The following is an 18,430-nucleotide window of genomic DNA, read 5'->3' as shown; positions in this document are numbered from 1 at the left end:
CTTCATCCACGGAATAATCAACATATGGACGGTCTGGATTACAGAACCATAAGTCCCCTACCAATCAGAATTGAAAATCGAAGTGTACTTTGAAAGATTTGGACCAACGCATCACATCGTTCCTCATCCATGGATTGGCTCACGTGCTTTCTCTACCAGTCATCTCCTTATCCAAATGCTGGAACAGAAATAACTGTTTTTCCTCTCTCTCTCTCTCTCTCTCTCTCTCTCTCTCTCTCCTGCAATGGCTTCTCTCTCCATTTTCTCCAACACCCCCTCTCACTCTCTCTCCTTCCACTCTTCTTCTCAAAATCCATTAAAGAGCTCAATTCCATCAACCAGATCCCATACTCCATCTCTCATTTGCTGCGCTTCCAAGAAGAAAACTAGCTTCACCGATCAGATTCTCGACTACATCGAAGGTATGTTAATCTTTTCTCATCAGATATCGATTTGGGTGTTGCTTGATTCATTCGATTTCATCCCAACAAACGCGATCTAGTCTCGGCAGGAAAATTCAATGAATTCCATGTTCTGTCCCATGAATTCTTCTTCTTTAATTGGATTTTCTGTGAATCGGCGCACTTTTAGCATTGTGAATCATTCGACTTGTGGGTCCCACTGTAGAGGCGACAAATCGAAGAATCGCATCCATCAAACAGTTGATGTTATTCGATTGGTGAAACTTCTTCCCACTGCATATGGAATGCTGGCTGTATTTTCATTTTAGCATTCCATTTGCAGGCATCATCCATCAAAGGAGAAGCCCACCAAATGAATGGTCCAGATATGTAATTCAGTCTGAGCATGGCATCATTTCCATCCATGGTGCAGAGAGAGAGAGAGAGAGAGAGAGAGAGAGAGAGAGAGAGAGAGAGAGAGAGAGAGAGAGAGCATTTGAATTAGCAATGGCATATGCTCAGCTGGATTCATTGTTTGATCTGCAATTGATACTGAAACGGCTTCAAATTTTGTAATTATGAGTTAAATGGGGTTTTCTACATTCACACATGGTTGCATTTGCAGGCGGACCAAAATTGAGGAAGTGGTATGGAGCGCCAGATATACTCCCAAAAGATGGAGGTCTCATAGATGAAAACGATGAATCGCCAGGTAGTAGAGTATGTATTCAGGAACGTTGATTTTGGATTCTGAGGCCTTGAAGGAAATTGGGTGTGTTTGTTGACGCGCAGAAGCAGAGGAAGTTCGAGATGCAATCTTGGTGATGGACGGAGATAGCGAAATTGGTCAGGTGGGTCATTGCATTTGCCTGATGTTTCATATTTCCATCATCTCAATATGCAACTTCAGTAAATCTTCAGTCTTGATTTTGTCTTAGCTTGTGTAAAATTAAATTCAAATGAATGGAATGGGGTTATGACTACTTTGGTCATGGACTTCTTCACTGAGATGGCTACTGCAATTCAATCCAGTCGAGCATCCAAACGCAGCCTAATTCATGCAATCAAACCAGTATGAAGGCATAGAACATGGAACAATCAGAACTTTTAAAACGAGATGATAGCCATGTTTTTTTAATCCATGCAGATGGTAATACTGTCATTGATTTTAAAACGAGCCCGAGTGAAGGCGCTCGTCAAGGATAAGCGGGCCGCTGTCGAAGCCTTTGGGACTTACGTCGAGGTGAAAACATCACGAGAGATTTTCTCATGCATATCCACATAGAGATTTAGAGAATTTTCAGTAACAGACATTTCCGACATTGTTTCAATGATTTTTTCTAACTTGGTTCTGTTGTTCTGTGAGAAGTCGATGGCTGGAGATGCGAGCGATCGGTCCTTCCTCATGAAGGCTCTGAAAGGCGTCCGTGCAGTGATATGCCCTCCAAATGTATGTATGTTCTGTTCCAATCAGTCCATCGATTCTCATTCCCGTTTTCATACTATAACATCGATGTATTGGGACACGGAAAATTTCCGGACATGGGTTGAAGTGAGTGGATGGACTACACCCCAATAATCTTCTCAAGACCATCAGAGACATTCAACAGAAGAAAATGGCCAAAGCATTGACAGCTAGGATCTTACAATATGGAAGATTTTGGGAAGTGGTCCACCCAGATCACACGGTTCCTTGGATCACACAGGCATAAATCATATCGGTTAGATTCTGGAAATTTGAATTTTATGTCATTACCAGAGAATCCATATTGAAATTAACTGGTGCAATGTTTGAATCTTTTCAATATAATGGCTTGCTTATACTCTTTAAGAGTGTTCTTGGGTGCTGCTGAGAATTTGAGTTCTAATGCATTTTTCTCCCGACTACATACCAATGGCTGGATTTGAAATTAAGATTGTGGCCCGCTCAAGTGTCCAATAGGCCCTGAAATTTCAGAGAAAGGGGTTTTCCAGAATCCCTAGTTTGATGAACGGTTCGGCTTCTCAAACACAAGGCACATATCAATCAACAATGTTCCCCTACAAATGCCAGTCTCTGCAGATTTATGAAAAGTGGGTGGCATCCAAACATGCCCTATGATTACAGACTGAAAGCTTATTTTCATATCTCCATTGCAACAATATATAATGGAAGAGAGAATTGCGGCATACCTAGTTTGGCGTTGTATGTGTATTTTCATTTGAGATGCTAATTCTCTTTACATCCTAATGAAAATCTTCACTTCGTATGATCCTCCAAATGCATTTTCCTGCAGGGAGGATTCTTATCAGATGTCGGGAACATGAAAGGCGTACAACATATCATTCTTCTTTCTCAGGTCTCCCGCTCCCTCCATGCATGCATTCATGGTCCCATGTCCAAATAAAGCTGCGTTTGGATGCTCAACTGAACTGAATTGCAAAATTCAATTCAATGCAAAAGTAAACGGCGAAAGTGGGTCTTATACACTACTCAAACGGATAAGAATTACGACAATTTGGAGTCCTTGGAATGCATGGAATTACAAATGAAGTACAATGGCGCCGCCCCACAATGGCCATTTCTTCTACATTGGATCATGCTATCGCAATTCAGTTCAATCGAGTGTCCACATATGTCCTTTATATACTGGCCATGTATTATGGAGTTTTAATGAGATTGCAGTTGGCTGTTTATAGAGGCAGCAGTGGCATCCAAGCTCTCATGAACAGCAATGCGAGGAAGCTCGCCGAGAGAGATGAAGCAGCGGTGATTGCATCCGGCATCCCCTACACCATCATCAGAGCTGGCTCATTGCAAAATAGCCCCGGCGGCGAGCAAGGTTTCAGCTTTAAAGAGGTCTTCTTCTTCATCTTTTCTTCCTTTGTCATTGGAATGCTGCTGTCCACTTGATACACGTGCCATTGCGGTGCATTTGCAACAGATCCAGATAATTCATCAGGTGGGCACAGGCAGCATGAAAATCAGGCCAGTTTGGTCATCAGGTGGGTTGCAAGTGGATTGCTGAATGTGGATGATCATTCGATTCTTTTCAATTGTCAATGGTTTTCCCTCACTGTTATGGGCCAAACTGGACTGGTTTTCGGGCCATGGCACGATGCATGGTGGACCCTGCCTGATGAACAATGGAATCTTCATATCACAGTAGAGAGACCAACAATGATTGATCATAGAAATCTTGAAATTAGAAATATGGAAAGATGCAATGGCGCCAACTTCATACTTATATGAAGCAGAAGAAAAATGTGTTTGGTACAAATTCAAATGAGATTTTAGCTGCATTTGTTCTCCAATGGAAGTTCCGGTGTCGAATGCTAACTGTCGCAAGCCATTCCGTGGAGAGACATTAGCTGATTCTGGTGATGCAGCAGATGAAGCTGGCGAAAAATCTTTTGTGAGCTACATATTCTCGAAGAAGACTCGACTCCACTCGAAACCAGATCGAGTCGAGTTGCCTCAAAACCTGACATGAGTTTTTTCTGAGTTTTTCCAGTATTATTTAATATTTAAAAAGCACACTCGTATATAATTAATTTCCAATTGTGACAAGTCAGTGGGTTTTTGTTGATTTTTACAATTTCTTTTTCGAGTCAAGTCAGTTTTTCTTGAGTTCACCGAGCTGTGACCAAATCGAGTTTTTTCCGAGTCATGGTGAAATCCGGTTGAGTCAAGTTCAGTTTTTTCTAAGTTTTCTATCTATGCTACAGATGGACACCTAAGAAGAGAAATACAACAAATGATCCCCACCCAACTGAAAAAAAAGAGTCCCAATATTGGATGCCAGGATCTCCTAATATGAGAGATGTCTGGGGAATTGTCCATGAACCCACAACACACCAATGGTCAAGATTGCTTAACCATGGACCCCACTTTTCAGAATCGAGCTACACATCATATAATAATTCTTTATTATTTTTCCTATTTCAGGGAAGCGCAGCACAAGGAAGAGTCAGCAAAGAGGATGCTGCTCTCATCTGTGTAGAGGCACTTGATCCAGTTCCACAGACAGGACTCGTTTTTGAGGTTGGTTTTAAACAGATAGCAATACCATTTCGTATTAGACTCAAGTGGGATTGAGAGGAGATCCAGCCGATACTTTCTATACCGTACACGTGTCAATATGAACAATGATCTAAACCGTTCATTCATCTGGGACCACCATGAATGGCCCCTCGTCCCAGATATTTGGGGTTGGAAGAACCATTGTGGGTCATGGACCAAAATCATCATTTTAAAATTGCATAGAAAAGCCACTATAACCCAATTGGTGTTTTTCTTTCCTGAGTTTTTTACATGGTTGGGATCGTCCGATCATTCGTGGCTTCTGTCTGTAGTCCATTTAGTCTATAGTCCGTTTATGGATCCTTATGATGAGTGATGGTTCTGATCATCGGTCGACATGTTGGGGCCCACCTGATGGATGGCGTGTTCATCATCCCACACATGGCACTTGTGCCTCTTTTCATGATAAAAACCATTTTGATTTTAAGCTTATTCTCTGCATAGGTGGTGAATGGGGAAGAAAAGGTTTCAGACTGGAAAGAACGCTTTGCATCTCTCATAAGAAATGAGCAGCAGTTTCAATAATTTCAACGGCTGAACCGATTTCTAGCTGCTTCTCTGCTGTCCAAAGGCGTGTTTGGATTCACTACCGAATCAAATTGCCATAATTTAGTTCAGCAAAGATGAGCCAACCACTTCCAAGTTTGACGTGGAATGAACATAATTGCAATTTGGAGATCTACCCCCATCATATAACCAAGGGCATGCAATTCGCTTCACAGAACCTAGATCTTCGAGTGCTCAGCTTGTGAGACCATGTATGATTTGTTTCACAAGGGGCAGGTAATAAAAGAAACTGCTGGCTTTAAATTCTTCATTCATTTTCAGATTGCGTTTGGCATTTTTTTTTAAATTTTTAAAAAGCAGAACACACAACACACACAACACACACACACACAGATTGTGTTTGGCATTTTTTTTTTTTACACACACACACACACAGAGAGATTGTGTTTGGCATTTTTTTTTTTACACACACACACACACACACACACACACACAGAGACTGACGGCCCGGGAGAGCCGCCGGAGGCCTTAACTCCTGCTCACTATCACAATCTGCTCCATGTTTATCAGAATTTGCACACAAGAACATAAATCTGAAGCTTCCTCGCTAATTTTTGCAATGGCCCAGGGTAAATTGTCATCCCTAATCCATTTGATCACATTGCTAAAATCTCCTTTAATAATTATGGGGCTAAGACAATGATCCGCAGCTAACGGCATGTTTGGTTGCTGCCTAAAAAAGGGTTCATCTCATTTTGTTTAGTCATAATCACGTTTTAGAGATCAATTCCTTTGATAGAGGCCAGAAAATGTACCATGGTCTCTAATATGTAAGTGATATTAACTAGAATGAGATGAACTCATTTTTAAGCAGCAACCAACGGGTACTACGTTTATGCCTTGAAGAAGGAAGTTGCTTTGGTGAAATTGGAGTCCCTCGAACCTACTGGACCCGATATTTCTAGAATTTCGTTGCTCCTGTGGTTCTTTGCTAAGCTGTGGATCCTTGCTGGGCCTGGGTAACCCCCAAAGAGCTACCATCGAAATTAAGCTTGAAGAAACCGACAGGGGTGGTAGGCTTCGAATTTTCTTAAGGTTTCATAGGAACCCTTCACTGCAGATCAATCAAAGTGAAAGGGATATTTCATAAGGTTGCTATAAGATGGACAGAAATGGGGCAATCAAGGAACCAAAACGAATGTGGATGAAACAAGGATATTGAGATGAATGAGTGGCAAGATGGGAAAGATAGAATTGGAAGTAAAGATATTCAAGAGAACTTAGGCGTAGCCGGGTAGGTGAGAAGATAAAGGAAAGTAAGCTTAGATGGTCTGGCCATGTGTGTATTGAAGACGAGAACTTAGGCGTAGCCGGGTAGGTGAGAAGATAAAGGAAAGTAAGCTTAGATGGTCTGGCCATGCGTGTATTGAAGACCATGAACTACAATGATTATAAGGGGTGAGTTTGTTCAAGTTGGGGAAGGCCCAAATAGGAATTTGGTGGCAGGCTTAAGAAAATGTCCTATGATTTAACTGAGGATATGGTCATGGAGTGGAACACCATAACATGATGATGATGATTTATGTACTTTTTCTATCTTAGATATGTTTTTTTGTTTTTTAATCTATGTTTTATGCTTTCATTAACTAATATCAGTATAATGATACATTTTTACTATACAAATTGAATGTGTCAAAGGATGCATTTTTTGGGTCCCTATGCTTCACTCTGTTTCAGTATCCAAGATCTAACACCATAGCTATGAAGACGAAGATGGGTCAAGAAGAGTGAATAAGATGGCATAAGGGTTTAGACGTTAAAGAACATATACAAGTTTCAACACTATACATGGCAGTTAGCACATATCCTAGTATAGAAACCCGAACCCTACCCTGTTTGTGTGTGTGATAACAACAAAAACCCAATACAAGAAGATGAGTTACAACTTACAACATTCTGATGTGGGTGGCACCAAAATTTCAATGTCAAAAACTCGAAAACAGGCAAGCCTGGCTTTTAAGGTGGCCAGCATAGAACAAAACAATAAAAATATTGATGCTTCTGAATTAATCATGGATGTGCGAAGAGATGTCTGAAATCACTTCATAGGCAAGAGATACCCATGTCACTCCTGCTTTCTCTCATCGGAGCATTCAAAAGCTCTGGCCCACCACTGCAAATAATATCCAAATCCATCACCCCAAAACCTGGCAGTTGAAAGAAAGAAAGAATCAGAAACCCATATGAATAACAGCTGAAGAAAGGTTGATAAGAAGAAGAACAACAACAACAACAAAAAAAAGCTGAAGAAAGTGAAAAGAGGCAGGGCGCAAATGACAGGGCCAGAATGGATGCACCATATCTTTTGAGCTTTCAGATTGCACTCAGGCCTAGAATATAGGCCTGTGGGTGGGGCCCATCTCTGATCCTTTTAAAAATGAAAATTTCTATTAAGTACTTGGCCAAGCCCAAGCACAGGCACATTATGACTTTAACGGGAGAGCTTGGGCCTGAAATGCAACACAACATCACAAAACAGGCCGGGCCACAACTGATTTTTATGCCCAGTTAAAAATCGGGCCATTCCAGGACTGCTTCGAACTCAGCCAGCTCAATGCCACCTTTAAGCTTCACCGTTGCCAGCCCATGTTCCCCAAAAAATCCCACAGAATGGAAGACTAAAGTTGTATGATATCGGGCCTTTTTCTTGGTTGTGGACCACCACTGTATTTTCTCTCTTAACCATCATCTGTAGACCTATTATTGAAGGCTTCGGATTCTTCCAGTCTCAGGGATTTTGTTTGTTGCAACATGGGCCATCCACTGCCCGCAACATCAACCGTTTGGATCACTGAAAATTGAGCTGCACTTGCCCCCACTTGTACAAACTGAAACAAACCTCATGCAAAAGAAGAAGAAGAAGACAACGAAAACAACTCGCAACATTCTTAGAGAACAAGGTCCAAGTTGGAATCCCCCTCATGAACATGCTGACTCAGGTCATTGCCACAGTTGCTTCGGTTTCTCAACTGGGCAGATCAATTACACTGACATTGAAAGGCCACAGTTGCTTTGGTTTCTCAACTGGGCAGATCAATTACACTGACGTTGAAAGGTTGGTATTCGAGATGAGAAAACTCAAATTTTATCACCTCAGACTAGGTTTAAATCGAGCAGAGTTGGAGTGTTCCAAATGGATTTGTGAAAAACCAAGTGTATGGATAAACTCGTCTTTGGTTTCAACAGGTTTGAGTTGTTCGAGTTATGGAACGTTGTCATCAAGCATGTCCGTTTTTTTTTGCAATGTCAATCCAACAAAGCTAGCAGGAGCTGCTAGATGCCAATGATGAGATCCTGTCCCCTTACACTTCTAGTTTTTCCAATAAAAATTCGTTGGCAAAAGAAAATGTTCTACTTTTATTTATGTCAAAGATATCAAGCATTGAATAAATAGGAAAATTAACAATGCTTTCAGGCTGACGTCCTAGCACGAGGGCACACAATAGCTGTATGGAGTGGATTTCATAGAGTCGTCATGGTAGGGCCCACACAGCGTGCAGCGTTTGTGCATGGCTCCCTAGTAGAACTGTCCATGTAGGCTACATGCAGAGAAGAAGAGGGTAGGCGACTTGATTAAATAAGCTGTTTTTTGTAGGAAAAATCTAAACTGTTACAAGCTTTCGCAGGTGAAGCCTGAACCATTCAACCAACAACGGTCACATTTTTTAGTTCCCAGAAAATCCCTACCTTTATTAGAAATGCATTCCCATGTCCTTTTAATATCCCAACCTTATGCAAACTGATAGCAGAAGTAAAAATGTCCAGAAGTTGCCCAAATTATATATAGTATAGATAGACTTGAACCAGAGCAAGAGCAAATTTCTGAAGTATCTCCTCTAGCCACTAATCCCTTTGGACTCTTGAAATCCAAACCAATATATTTAAAAATACTTCCAAAACCAATAGATTCCATTCCGAATTATTTGAAATATAGGTCCCTTTTTTTTTTAGAAACAGCCCTAAAAACTTATCTTGAAAATTACTAACAAGAAAGGCACTCACAGAGTTAGCTGAGTTTCTAGCACCACAGAGAGATCATCACTGTCCAAAGTTCAATGTTGGTGGCATTGCAGAGCCAATGTAGCGGAGGTGAACTTCTTGAGGCAGAAGGTGATATTTAATCGAGAGTTCTTCAAATATTTTCTTCAACTCGAAGATGAGATCAGATCTACGGCTATTCCTTTCACCCATGTTCTGAAAGTTCATGGTGTGGTTGATCAATAGCTTCATCTTCATCTTATTCACATTCTCGATCTCCTTTACCACCAAGTTGTGGTTAGGTTGCCAGTGCTGAGGTTTGCTCTCTAAGTACCTGGTAAGCCCAAAAAGGAACTTCAATAAAGATAGTTTCATGATATAAATAAACAAACAAATAAAGAAGGTCAGCTTTCCAAAACTCCCTAGGGTGTGTCAATGGGCTGGGAATTGGATAAACAAAGGGCTGTCAGCCTTGACCCAACAAGGGGTCGGGTCAAGGCTGACAGCATATTGAGCCCGTGCCTAATCTCGGGGCACAATAGATAAAACGGGCCAGACAAGTTTGGGCTACGGCCTAACAACTTTTGTTCTGAAACATAACCTGTTTATGGTGTCATGGGCCAAATTTTTGCCTGGCCCTGGAGGGAGGGGGGCTGGGCATGCATTTTCATGCCCAGAAAATGGACAGACCAGGGTCTGGCTTGCCAAGGCCTGGCTCAAATCCTGCCCGCTGACAGCCCTAGATAAAAGTCGTGCCTGGATGTTTCCAGATAGCTAGCCATGAAATGAAGAATATGTTATGTCAACACAATAGTGCTCTTCATTGTGCATTTAAAGAAAATCTATGTATGTAGCTTGATAATAATTACACTGAACATACTAGGGGATGGGGCACGTGCAATGAGGGAAAACAGGAGAGGGAGACAGAAGGAATGGTGAGGCTACAGGAAGGTGCATGTACACACAAAGAAGGGTTCAGCGATGGTTTACCCATCCCAATTTTTTCCAATTATGTGACCCACTTGAGCTTAAATCTCCATTGTTTTTTGTCTAACATCTAACATGAGCTGGCACAACAAATGCGTGGTATGGATGTCACACATTCACCATGGTGGGACCATGGAGCCTTTCTCGCACAAACTCCTAATAGTACGCCTTCTTGTGGGCTACAAGCAAAATGGAGAGTGGGTGTGGTCTACTCGCATGGAGTTGAAATGACAGAAATACCTTTGGCTCAAAGGGCTACACTGACAGGAAAAAAAAAAAACAAGGGTTTCAATGCTCCCCAGGACTAGTTGCAGGGGTAAAACTGGCCAAACAGTGCCCGTGCAATATATAGTACAAATATCTGCTTAGTATCATGATTTATCAAGAGCTGAAATGTGCATAACATTGTCTAGACAGCCAAATGACATGGACTGTCCAGATGACGCTGTTCATGTTGTTGAAAAATGATGGCCCATACTCATTACCATAGTAAGCGCCCGCTAACTACAGACTGTTTATGCAAACAGAACAACTAAAGATGCATATGCAATGTCATAAACTGAACATAGCTTGATCTGATACAGAATACAGAACAGAAGGCTAGGGTTTATAACGTACATTTTTATCCTTTCTTTGAGAGCTCCAATACTATCCATCGAAGTTGAAACATCAACTGCAAACTCCACAGAATCACCCATGTTTGGACTTCGGTAGAAGTTGCTGATGGGTCTGGTTGCCAAAACCGCATTTGGATAGTATATTTTCTCATTGTCAAACCTCAAGAAAATTGTCGTCAAAATATTCATCTCTTCGACAACCATCTGCAAGGTTACAGTTCATCAAGTAAATATAACAAAATAAAAGGTTTTACTATGCCCACACGAATTCATGTAGCCAACCCCAATTAGTTGGGATAAGGCTTAGATAATGATGAGGATGCTAGGCCCACACGTATCAAATAAGAAAGCACATCTACATGGCAACATGTTCCAGCATGGCACGTGGGTGGGAGGTTCATGACCATCAGGTGGGTCCCACTGTATCGATTTATCTATTTATTTTGATAAGCATCCCCACTGTCTAGAGGCACTGGCTCAAAAATCAGGACTTTCACTCATTAGGTGGGCCACAATATAGAAACAGGCAACCTTACTAGAGGAGCTTAGCAAAAATTTTCTCAATTGTACATTTGTATTGAAATTTGTGTCCTGCCAGATTAGTGGTCATGCCTGATTTCTGGACTAGGGATTGACATGATGGACCCACCCAATGGACGTCTTGGATCTCACATGTGTGAACACTCGCACATGTGGTGGCAGGTAGATGGGATGCCATATACAGAAATGGGCTTAGCAACACTCACGAAATAGATGTCAACTTTAGGGAGCTACCTGCACTCCATCGATAACACAACGGTCACCAACATCAAATGGGTGCATTACGAATACGAATATGATGCCTTCAAATATGGTTTTGCAGGTGTTTCCAAACATGAAAACCACCACCAGTATCTGAGATGAGATGAACACGAGCACTTTGGTTGATGCGAACTCCATCAAAAGCAGCCATATGATTGTAATTAAGACAATCACAACCCCTGTTACTAGCTTGTTCAACTGTCTCACCGCTGTTTTGGTGTCATTCAGGGAATGTGCTAGCGATTTGCGTTCAAGGTAGACCTTAACCTGAAAAACAAGAATCAGAAAAACATGTTGGCCACAAATATTGGAAAATTAGACTATCCCTCAAGAAATGAACTTTTTTCTCAGCTAGAGAAAATTTTCCATGTTCTTTCCATGAAATGATTTGACAGTGTAGGTTTTATAATAAGGTTATTGCTATTCGATTAGACACGAGACCACTCGTGTTAACGAACGGCCCATATTCGGTGAAATGTGTGATTAATATAGTGTCAGGTATGCCAGAGTCATACTCGACTCGAGTTCGATTGAACGCTTGCAACCCCAGGTGTCAAATCAGCCATCGGATCAAACCTATAAAGGTTGACTTGACTGTTGAGCCACCAATGTGCAGCAATCAGGCGATTTGGAAGGGGAGGGTTAGTCCTTCTGAATGAGAGCTTTTTGTCTTGAGCTAAGGACTTTTCTTTTAACGGTGATTGTGGTTATCAGGTTTTCCAGTGACACAATAATGGATTAATAAAAAATAAAAGCAAAATGCCAATTTTATTGATTTGAAATTAAGATCAATATAATCAACAGCGATAACATAAATAAACAAAGAAAATAAAAGATAAATTACCCGTAATCGTCTGTGTAAACAAACAACCGAGGCAAACGGCCAACAGGATGTGACTGGTATGATCTTCCAAATATGGACTAGATTAAACAGGGATCCGACGGCGATGGTCGAGGATATTTACACTACTCCTAGGCGTACCGTAGCAATGGCGTTGGACAATAGCATTCTAAGCCATGCTAAACTCCAGACTTGTTGCAACGAGGTTGGACAAAAGTGGAGGAACTAAAGCTAAAACTAAGATATACATTGTTACGCTATGAGAGAGGGGTTGTGTGTTGGCTTGGTTTGTTCCTCCAGCTCTTCTCCAAGCATTGTTTATATAAACTGGGAAGGGCAGTGGCCATATCGAAATTTCCATATCGTTAAAGATTCGGCCGTGTGTATCTCCTTAATTTTTCACATAAGCATAGCCAATTGTATCAGGCCACGTGTACAGGAAAGATCCCGTAAGCCTTTTACTATCCTGGTCGTGCAACATCTGTCCGTAGGAAGCTTTGCTAGAGTCTTGATGTGACTCGACTACTCTTTCCTTTTGCAGAATCGCTTTTTTGGTAGGACCCTTGCTTTGCATAGAGTTGCTTTTCTTGAACTCTAGTCTTGATCTTCCCCACACAAACATGCCACTAGCCTTTGAGGTTTATCTCACCACATGTGGCACGGCTGCCACGTAGCACCTTCTGGACTATCCGATCTGGTTGTGATCGGCCGAGTGTAAACAGTTACATGGGTTAAGAATAATGATTCTATTTCAAAAGAAGCGATAGTTTTTGAGCAATTTGCATGCATACATGGAAAAAAACCAGTTCCAAGTCCATGGCCATCAGATGAGAGAATTTTTAGCCCATCCATAAAAGAAAAATCAGTGGTGAAAACAAAAGATATGAACCTGCCTAAAGGAGAAATTGGAGGAAAGCCATGAATTGAAATGAACCATCAAAGGATAACTCTCTCGCTCTAGAAGATACAAATTAACATGTGCTCTACTGCATTACTTTCGCAGCATTTGAGATTCAAACACAAGGATGACCGTGTGGAGATCTGAAAACAATCTTACCACCCAGTTCCTCAAAGCCGACTTCTTGATCTTTCCAGTTTCTGCAGCGCCTTCGAATTGCGGAAGCACACTTGCCACCTCCTCCTTACTCAAGAACCTCATAAGGTCCTCCACATCAATATACCTGCCAAAACAACCGATAAGGTTTCCGATCATTCCAACATTTATATTTAAAATAAAATAAAATAAAATAAACACTCAAATATGGCTCCTTACTTGCAATTGGGCTTGGCAACATTTTTGAAAATTTCATAAGCAGCAGCCTTCGCTTCCCATTCGCTAGTAATCTCCTGATCTTTCTGCTCAACCCCATCTTCATCGATGCTCTCATCAATCGTATATGAAATCGTGGACAATCCAGAGCTCGTTATTGTGTTAACCAGCCGTTTCATGGTCCATGCCGAGACCTTCTCTTGCTTCATCTTATGAAGCTTCCCCACATCAATCACCTTTTGTTCCTCCCCTCCCTTCCCTTTCTCCACACTCCTAAAACTCAACTGGGCACTCTTGGTCCTCCCAACCTGCTCAGCCAACTCCATCGATGGAGGCCCCGAGAGGGTCTGAAGAAGATACTGATGATAAATCGATTCTTGAATCCGATCAAAGAATGTATTGACGTGGAATGAAGAAGCTAAGATCTTGACCAACAGAGTCTTCACCAACCATATAACAGCTCCAATCAGAACCGTACCAAGAGTCCTCGACACATAATTCAAGACCTTGCTGGTTGTCTTCGATCGCTCAACCCCGCGATCGAACAGCAGAGACCAACTGAGGAGAACCAAAGCCGACCAAATACAGACCTGAACACTTCTCTTCAAACCATGAACAAAATACAGAACCTTCTTCTTGAGTATGAAATTCAGTTCGATCAAGAAAACAAGGACATATATAAACCAACCGGAAACCAAGCGGCCGCAGAAGATCACTATCACCATCAGGCACCATTTCCAGATTTCCAGACCCCAGATCATGAAGTTCTGCAATTCGTTAACGGTCAGGCTCATGATCAGCAATGCGATCGCACAGAGCAGTGAGACCCACTCGAACAGGACCCTAAACTTCAATTTCCTGCGCCATTTCTCACGTGCAGGGACATCACAACTTTTATAAATCTCTTCCTCTTCTTCCTCCACCGCAAGAGACCGTGGCGTCACCGTGGTGCTCTTGGGATTTTCCTTGGGAGTGATAGGAGGAGCTCGGTTTGGCGAACTCCGGTAAGGTGAACTCAAGCCTTTCGTTGGGAGATGTTCTTCCACCTGTTTCAAAGCGGATGGATAGGGCGATTCAGCAAATCTCGACTTAGGCTTTGAGACCATCGATCTTGAGAGTGAACGGTAGGTTAGGGTTTCAGTTTGGGGGTGCTTTGGAGGCTTGTTTGGACTCGGACTGAATTTCATAGTTTCAGGGGAAGGGCTGCTGCCAACTAACGTTGAAACAGAAACGGAGACTTTCGATTTCAGATGGTCAAGATCTGAGAATCCAGAAACAGAATCCTTCGGATCTTTAGACAGCGGAGACGCAAGGATTCGGCCAGCAGATGCCGATTCCTTTGAAAAGGAGCAAGATCCTGCATCTTTTAATGAATCTCTGCAATCCCTGATCTGATTCTTAGCCTTTGAAGCTTCTTCTTCTGAAATTACCAAAACGACATCGTCTTTCCCACCTTTGGTGTAAGCTTTGCCATTCAAATCCATGGAAAAACACTAGAACAGACTCGATTAAGACCAGACCAGACTTTACACGATCGAGGACAAGCGCGTACGGGGTTTTCCGGCACTAAACGGCCGGACAACAGGACAGCGCCTAAATCCGGCGAGATTTTCACACGAACTCTTCAGCCTTTCGGCGGTTTCCCGGCCAAAAGAGGACGGCGTTTTAACTTCTCCGGGCACGATAGGCTTTTCCGGCAGAATGGCTGGGAAAACCGGACATGAGATTTTTCGGCAGTATCTCCTGCCCGAAAAGGAGGAAATGAATTGAATCCACTGGATTCTTCAACTCCTCCGGCAGAACGGCCGGAAATTCATATATGAAATTTTCCCGCAGTATCTCCAGCGGGAAAATGAGGAAATGAGCAGAATCCACCGGATTCTTCAACTTCTCCAGCCAGGATGAGCTTTTCCAGCAGAAAAGCCAAGAATGCCAGAAATGAGCTTTCCCGTCAGTATCTCCGTCGAGAAAAGGAGGTGAACTGAATACCGGATTCTTCAACTTCTCCGGCGGAGATAAGCTATTCCGGCAGTATTTCCAGCCAAAACTGCCGAGAAAAGCGGGGCGAGAACGGTAGTAAACGGAGGACTCTCGCCTCTTTTACGGCGGTTTTCCGGCAGAAAACTACTATTCCCGCTGATTTCCTCAAAATGACGATATCCGAATCGGATTTTTTCCGGCCGGATTTCCAAAAAAATCACTATCTTTTTCTCTGCTTTATACCAGATTGGATTTTTTATTTTTTTTTGCAGAAATTTCCGGTAAAAAAATCGCCGGAAAATAAAGCAGCAGCCTTTCACCGTCTTTTTTAACTGCAGACGTAGAAAAATGGAGAATGGGAAGAGGGCACGCGACGAAGGTGCGGTTTCAAGCTGGGGTTTTATATAGTGCACTCAAGTGCCCTGTCGATATGATACACGTGAGGATTTTCTATTTACACGTGGTAGATAAATCTAATTCAAGCCGTCCAAATGTAAGGAATCTTTCTAGATGGTTTACATCCGAAAATTTAACTGGAAGATTGATGGACAGATAATCAACGGTAGGATGAATGTATCATACGGTAAAAATTTCTCAGCAAGATAGTATCTATTTATCAGAGATACGAGTTGTCTAATCGATCTGATTTGGATGGAATGAACGATCTGTACTTGGTTCCGTTGATTGGACGGTCTGGAATTGAATTACGCGCATCCTGCAGTTAGGCGAGCTAGACATGGATTTACGGCGAGCTGCCTCAGATGGGACGCGGATCAGGTGAGACAGGTGCACCAGCTTATTGGGTGGGGCCTGACATGGGGCCCACCTCGACGTGTGTGTTGTATATCCATGCCGTCAGTCTTTTTTGCCGGCCCATATTAGGGCATTGTTCCAAAAGTGAGGCAGATCCAAATCTTAGGGGGACGACATAGTAGGGATTGAATTTCCACCATTAAAACCACTGGGGAGTTCAGGCTTATATTCGTTCAGGTATGTGTGAGATTGTCAACAGGTTGGATGCCAAATTAACGTTACAGTGGGCCATAGGGAGCTTTTAATGGTAGGGATTAAATCATTTCTATTTTCTTACGGTGCAGTTCACCTTAGATTTGGATCTGCCGCAATTTTGAGGCTCATTACTCTAAAATGAGTGGAAAAATAGATAAACTCCCGGGATAAAACACATACATCACGGTAGGCCCCTGGTCTGAGTCTCATCTAATCTAATCCGCACTTCTGGTGACCGCGAAACTGAGTTAGCTCAGTTAGCTTGCTGGACTAAACTCAAAAAAGCTCAATTCAACCTGATTTGGAATTGAGTCTCAACAGGATTGAAAAAATTTCAAGCCAAGTACAAGCTTACATAAGCTCGACTCAATTCGAATTGAACCAACCCCAAGTTGAACCCAGATTGAAGTAGTTTAGTAACTCAATTATTTAAGTATTGATGTTGCTCATTAAGTATTTTATGAAGTGACTTAACAAAGTTTTGGCTAGTAATAAGAAAGGTATGAATATAAAACAAATATCTGTGTATCTTAATTTTTTATGTTATATGAGATATTTGTATTTTAAACTGCTGATGCTGCTGTTTTACATTTTGTGAGAAATTGAAGGTATATTTTATGTATTTGAGAAAATGCAAGGCTTCATCCTGGCTCGAACTTGTTTCAAACCAGCCTCAACAGTTAACCGAACCGAGCTGAGCTGGCCAATCAAGCTCGTGGACTGAGACTTCAAGCTGGGGTCATCTAGTGGCCCAGCCTAGTCTAGCTATACTAAGCTCGACTCGGTTTAACTCGTGTACACCCATAATCGAAACCAAAGAATAAGATATGTCAGGTCTATGTCCGTTGGATCCGGTCCATCTCTGTGATACAGCGGATATACTCCCTGTATCACAGTTCGATCCGTTGATTTCTTCACTTTCACAAGTTGTTTTTTATTTCTTCTGGCATCGTTCTGAAAGAGATTGATCACAAGGGTAGGATCAACCAATATATCTGTATTTTGGACATTTCTCCATCTACGTTAGGGAAAGTTAGATAGACGGTCCGGAATGATAGTTGTCCTTGCCACGTGCACGGTGAAGAGATGCCTCTGCCATTTTCCAGCTGTACCAGCTAACCTCCAATGTCTCGCAACTTCCGAGAAAGAGAGCCGTTGTGTGGCCCTATACGGTGGATAGAGAAGCGGATTGCGTCCAGCTGGGAGACAGCGATGTTCGTGGCCACACGATTGTTTCAACGGTGGAAGTTTAATCCCCATTATTTTCTGTCGCATGGCCCACTTAAGTTTTGGATACGCGGCTTATAAAATCCTGGTATGAGTTGGAGAAACCGATAGGATAAAGTGTATTTCTCAGAACTTTATGGTGGGCCCACCGTGATGTTTGTGAGAAATCCACTCCGTCCATCCATTTTTTCAGATCATTTGAGGACAAGGACCCTAAAATTAGAAAAATCCAAAAGTCAAGTGAGCCACATGATAGGATAACGTAGGCATGGAAATGGCTACCGTTGAAACCTACGTGGGTCCATTGTGATATTTATATGTTATCCATACGCCATTCCTGCTGGAATGAAATCAAAACACAAAATATTAGCAGGGTTGAGAACTTATGTGACCCATGAATGTTTTAATCGATGGTAAAGGTTCAATCTTTATTGTTCCTGGAATCCCCTCGAATTTTAGATCTGCCTCATTTCCTATCCCGTTACTTAAAATGATTTAGGAATATGGGGTGGATTTATAAAAAATATTAAGGTGGAGCCCAGCAAGCTTCTTCTCATTAAATGCTTTCTGGCAGTGGCATCTAAGCATGTTCGGCTGCTGTCATGGGGTTTGAACCATGTGGCCCACCCATTTTTTCATATCATTTCAAGGTATTATTCAAAAATCGAAGCAGTTCCAATTATCAGTAGA

General features: G+C 42.1%; 2 protein-coding genes across 3 annotated transcripts; one reads left to right on the top strand and one right to left on the bottom strand.

Moving 5' to 3' along the window:
* The first annotated feature begins 229 nt into the window (after positions 1 to 229).
* Positions 230 to 5,179, top strand: LOC131227358 (uncharacterized). Of its 2 annotated transcripts, XM_058223145.1 has the most exons (9): positions 230 to 422; positions 1,027 to 1,113; positions 1,194 to 1,252; positions 1,549 to 1,644; positions 1,771 to 1,851; positions 2,678 to 2,740; positions 3,067 to 3,240; positions 4,330 to 4,425; positions 4,909 to 5,179. In XM_058223145.1, exons 1-9 carry the CDS (start codon positions 245 to 247, stop codon positions 4,987 to 4,989), a joined length of 915 nt encoding a protein of 304 aa, XP_058079128.1. In that variant the 5' UTR covers positions 230 to 244; the 3' UTR covers positions 4,990 to 5,179. The 2 variants fall into 2 exon arrangements, with proteins under 2 accessions (XP_058079128.1, XP_058079129.1); XM_058223146.1 differs by lacking the exon at positions 1,549 to 1,644.
* A 1,568-nt stretch (positions 5,180 to 6,747) lies between these two features.
* Positions 6,748 to 15,064, bottom strand: LOC131227355 (mechanosensitive ion channel protein 10). Its single transcript, XM_058223137.1, has 6 exons — positions 13,529 to 15,064; positions 13,313 to 13,436; positions 11,388 to 11,681; positions 10,615 to 10,817; positions 9,034 to 9,343; positions 6,748 to 7,178 (listed from the first exon to the last, which is right to left on the bottom strand). Exons 1-5 carry the CDS (start codon positions 15,007 to 15,009, stop codon positions 9,070 to 9,072), a joined length of 2,376 nt encoding a protein of 791 aa, XP_058079120.1. The 5' UTR covers positions 15,010 to 15,064; the 3' UTR covers positions 6,748 to 7,178; positions 9,034 to 9,069.
* Positions 15,065 to 18,430: the final 3,366 nt, after the last annotated feature.

The sequence above is a fragment of the Magnolia sinica genome, chromosome 15 (genome assembly GCF_029962835.1).
Source record: "Magnolia sinica isolate HGM2019 chromosome 15, MsV1, whole genome shotgun sequence".
NCBI classification, from domain to species: domain Eukaryota; kingdom Viridiplantae; phylum Streptophyta; class Magnoliopsida; order Magnoliales; family Magnoliaceae; genus Magnolia; species Magnolia sinica.
The sequence above is the reverse complement of the archived record's forward strand: the minus strand, read 5'-3'. Positions and strand labels throughout refer to the sequence as shown.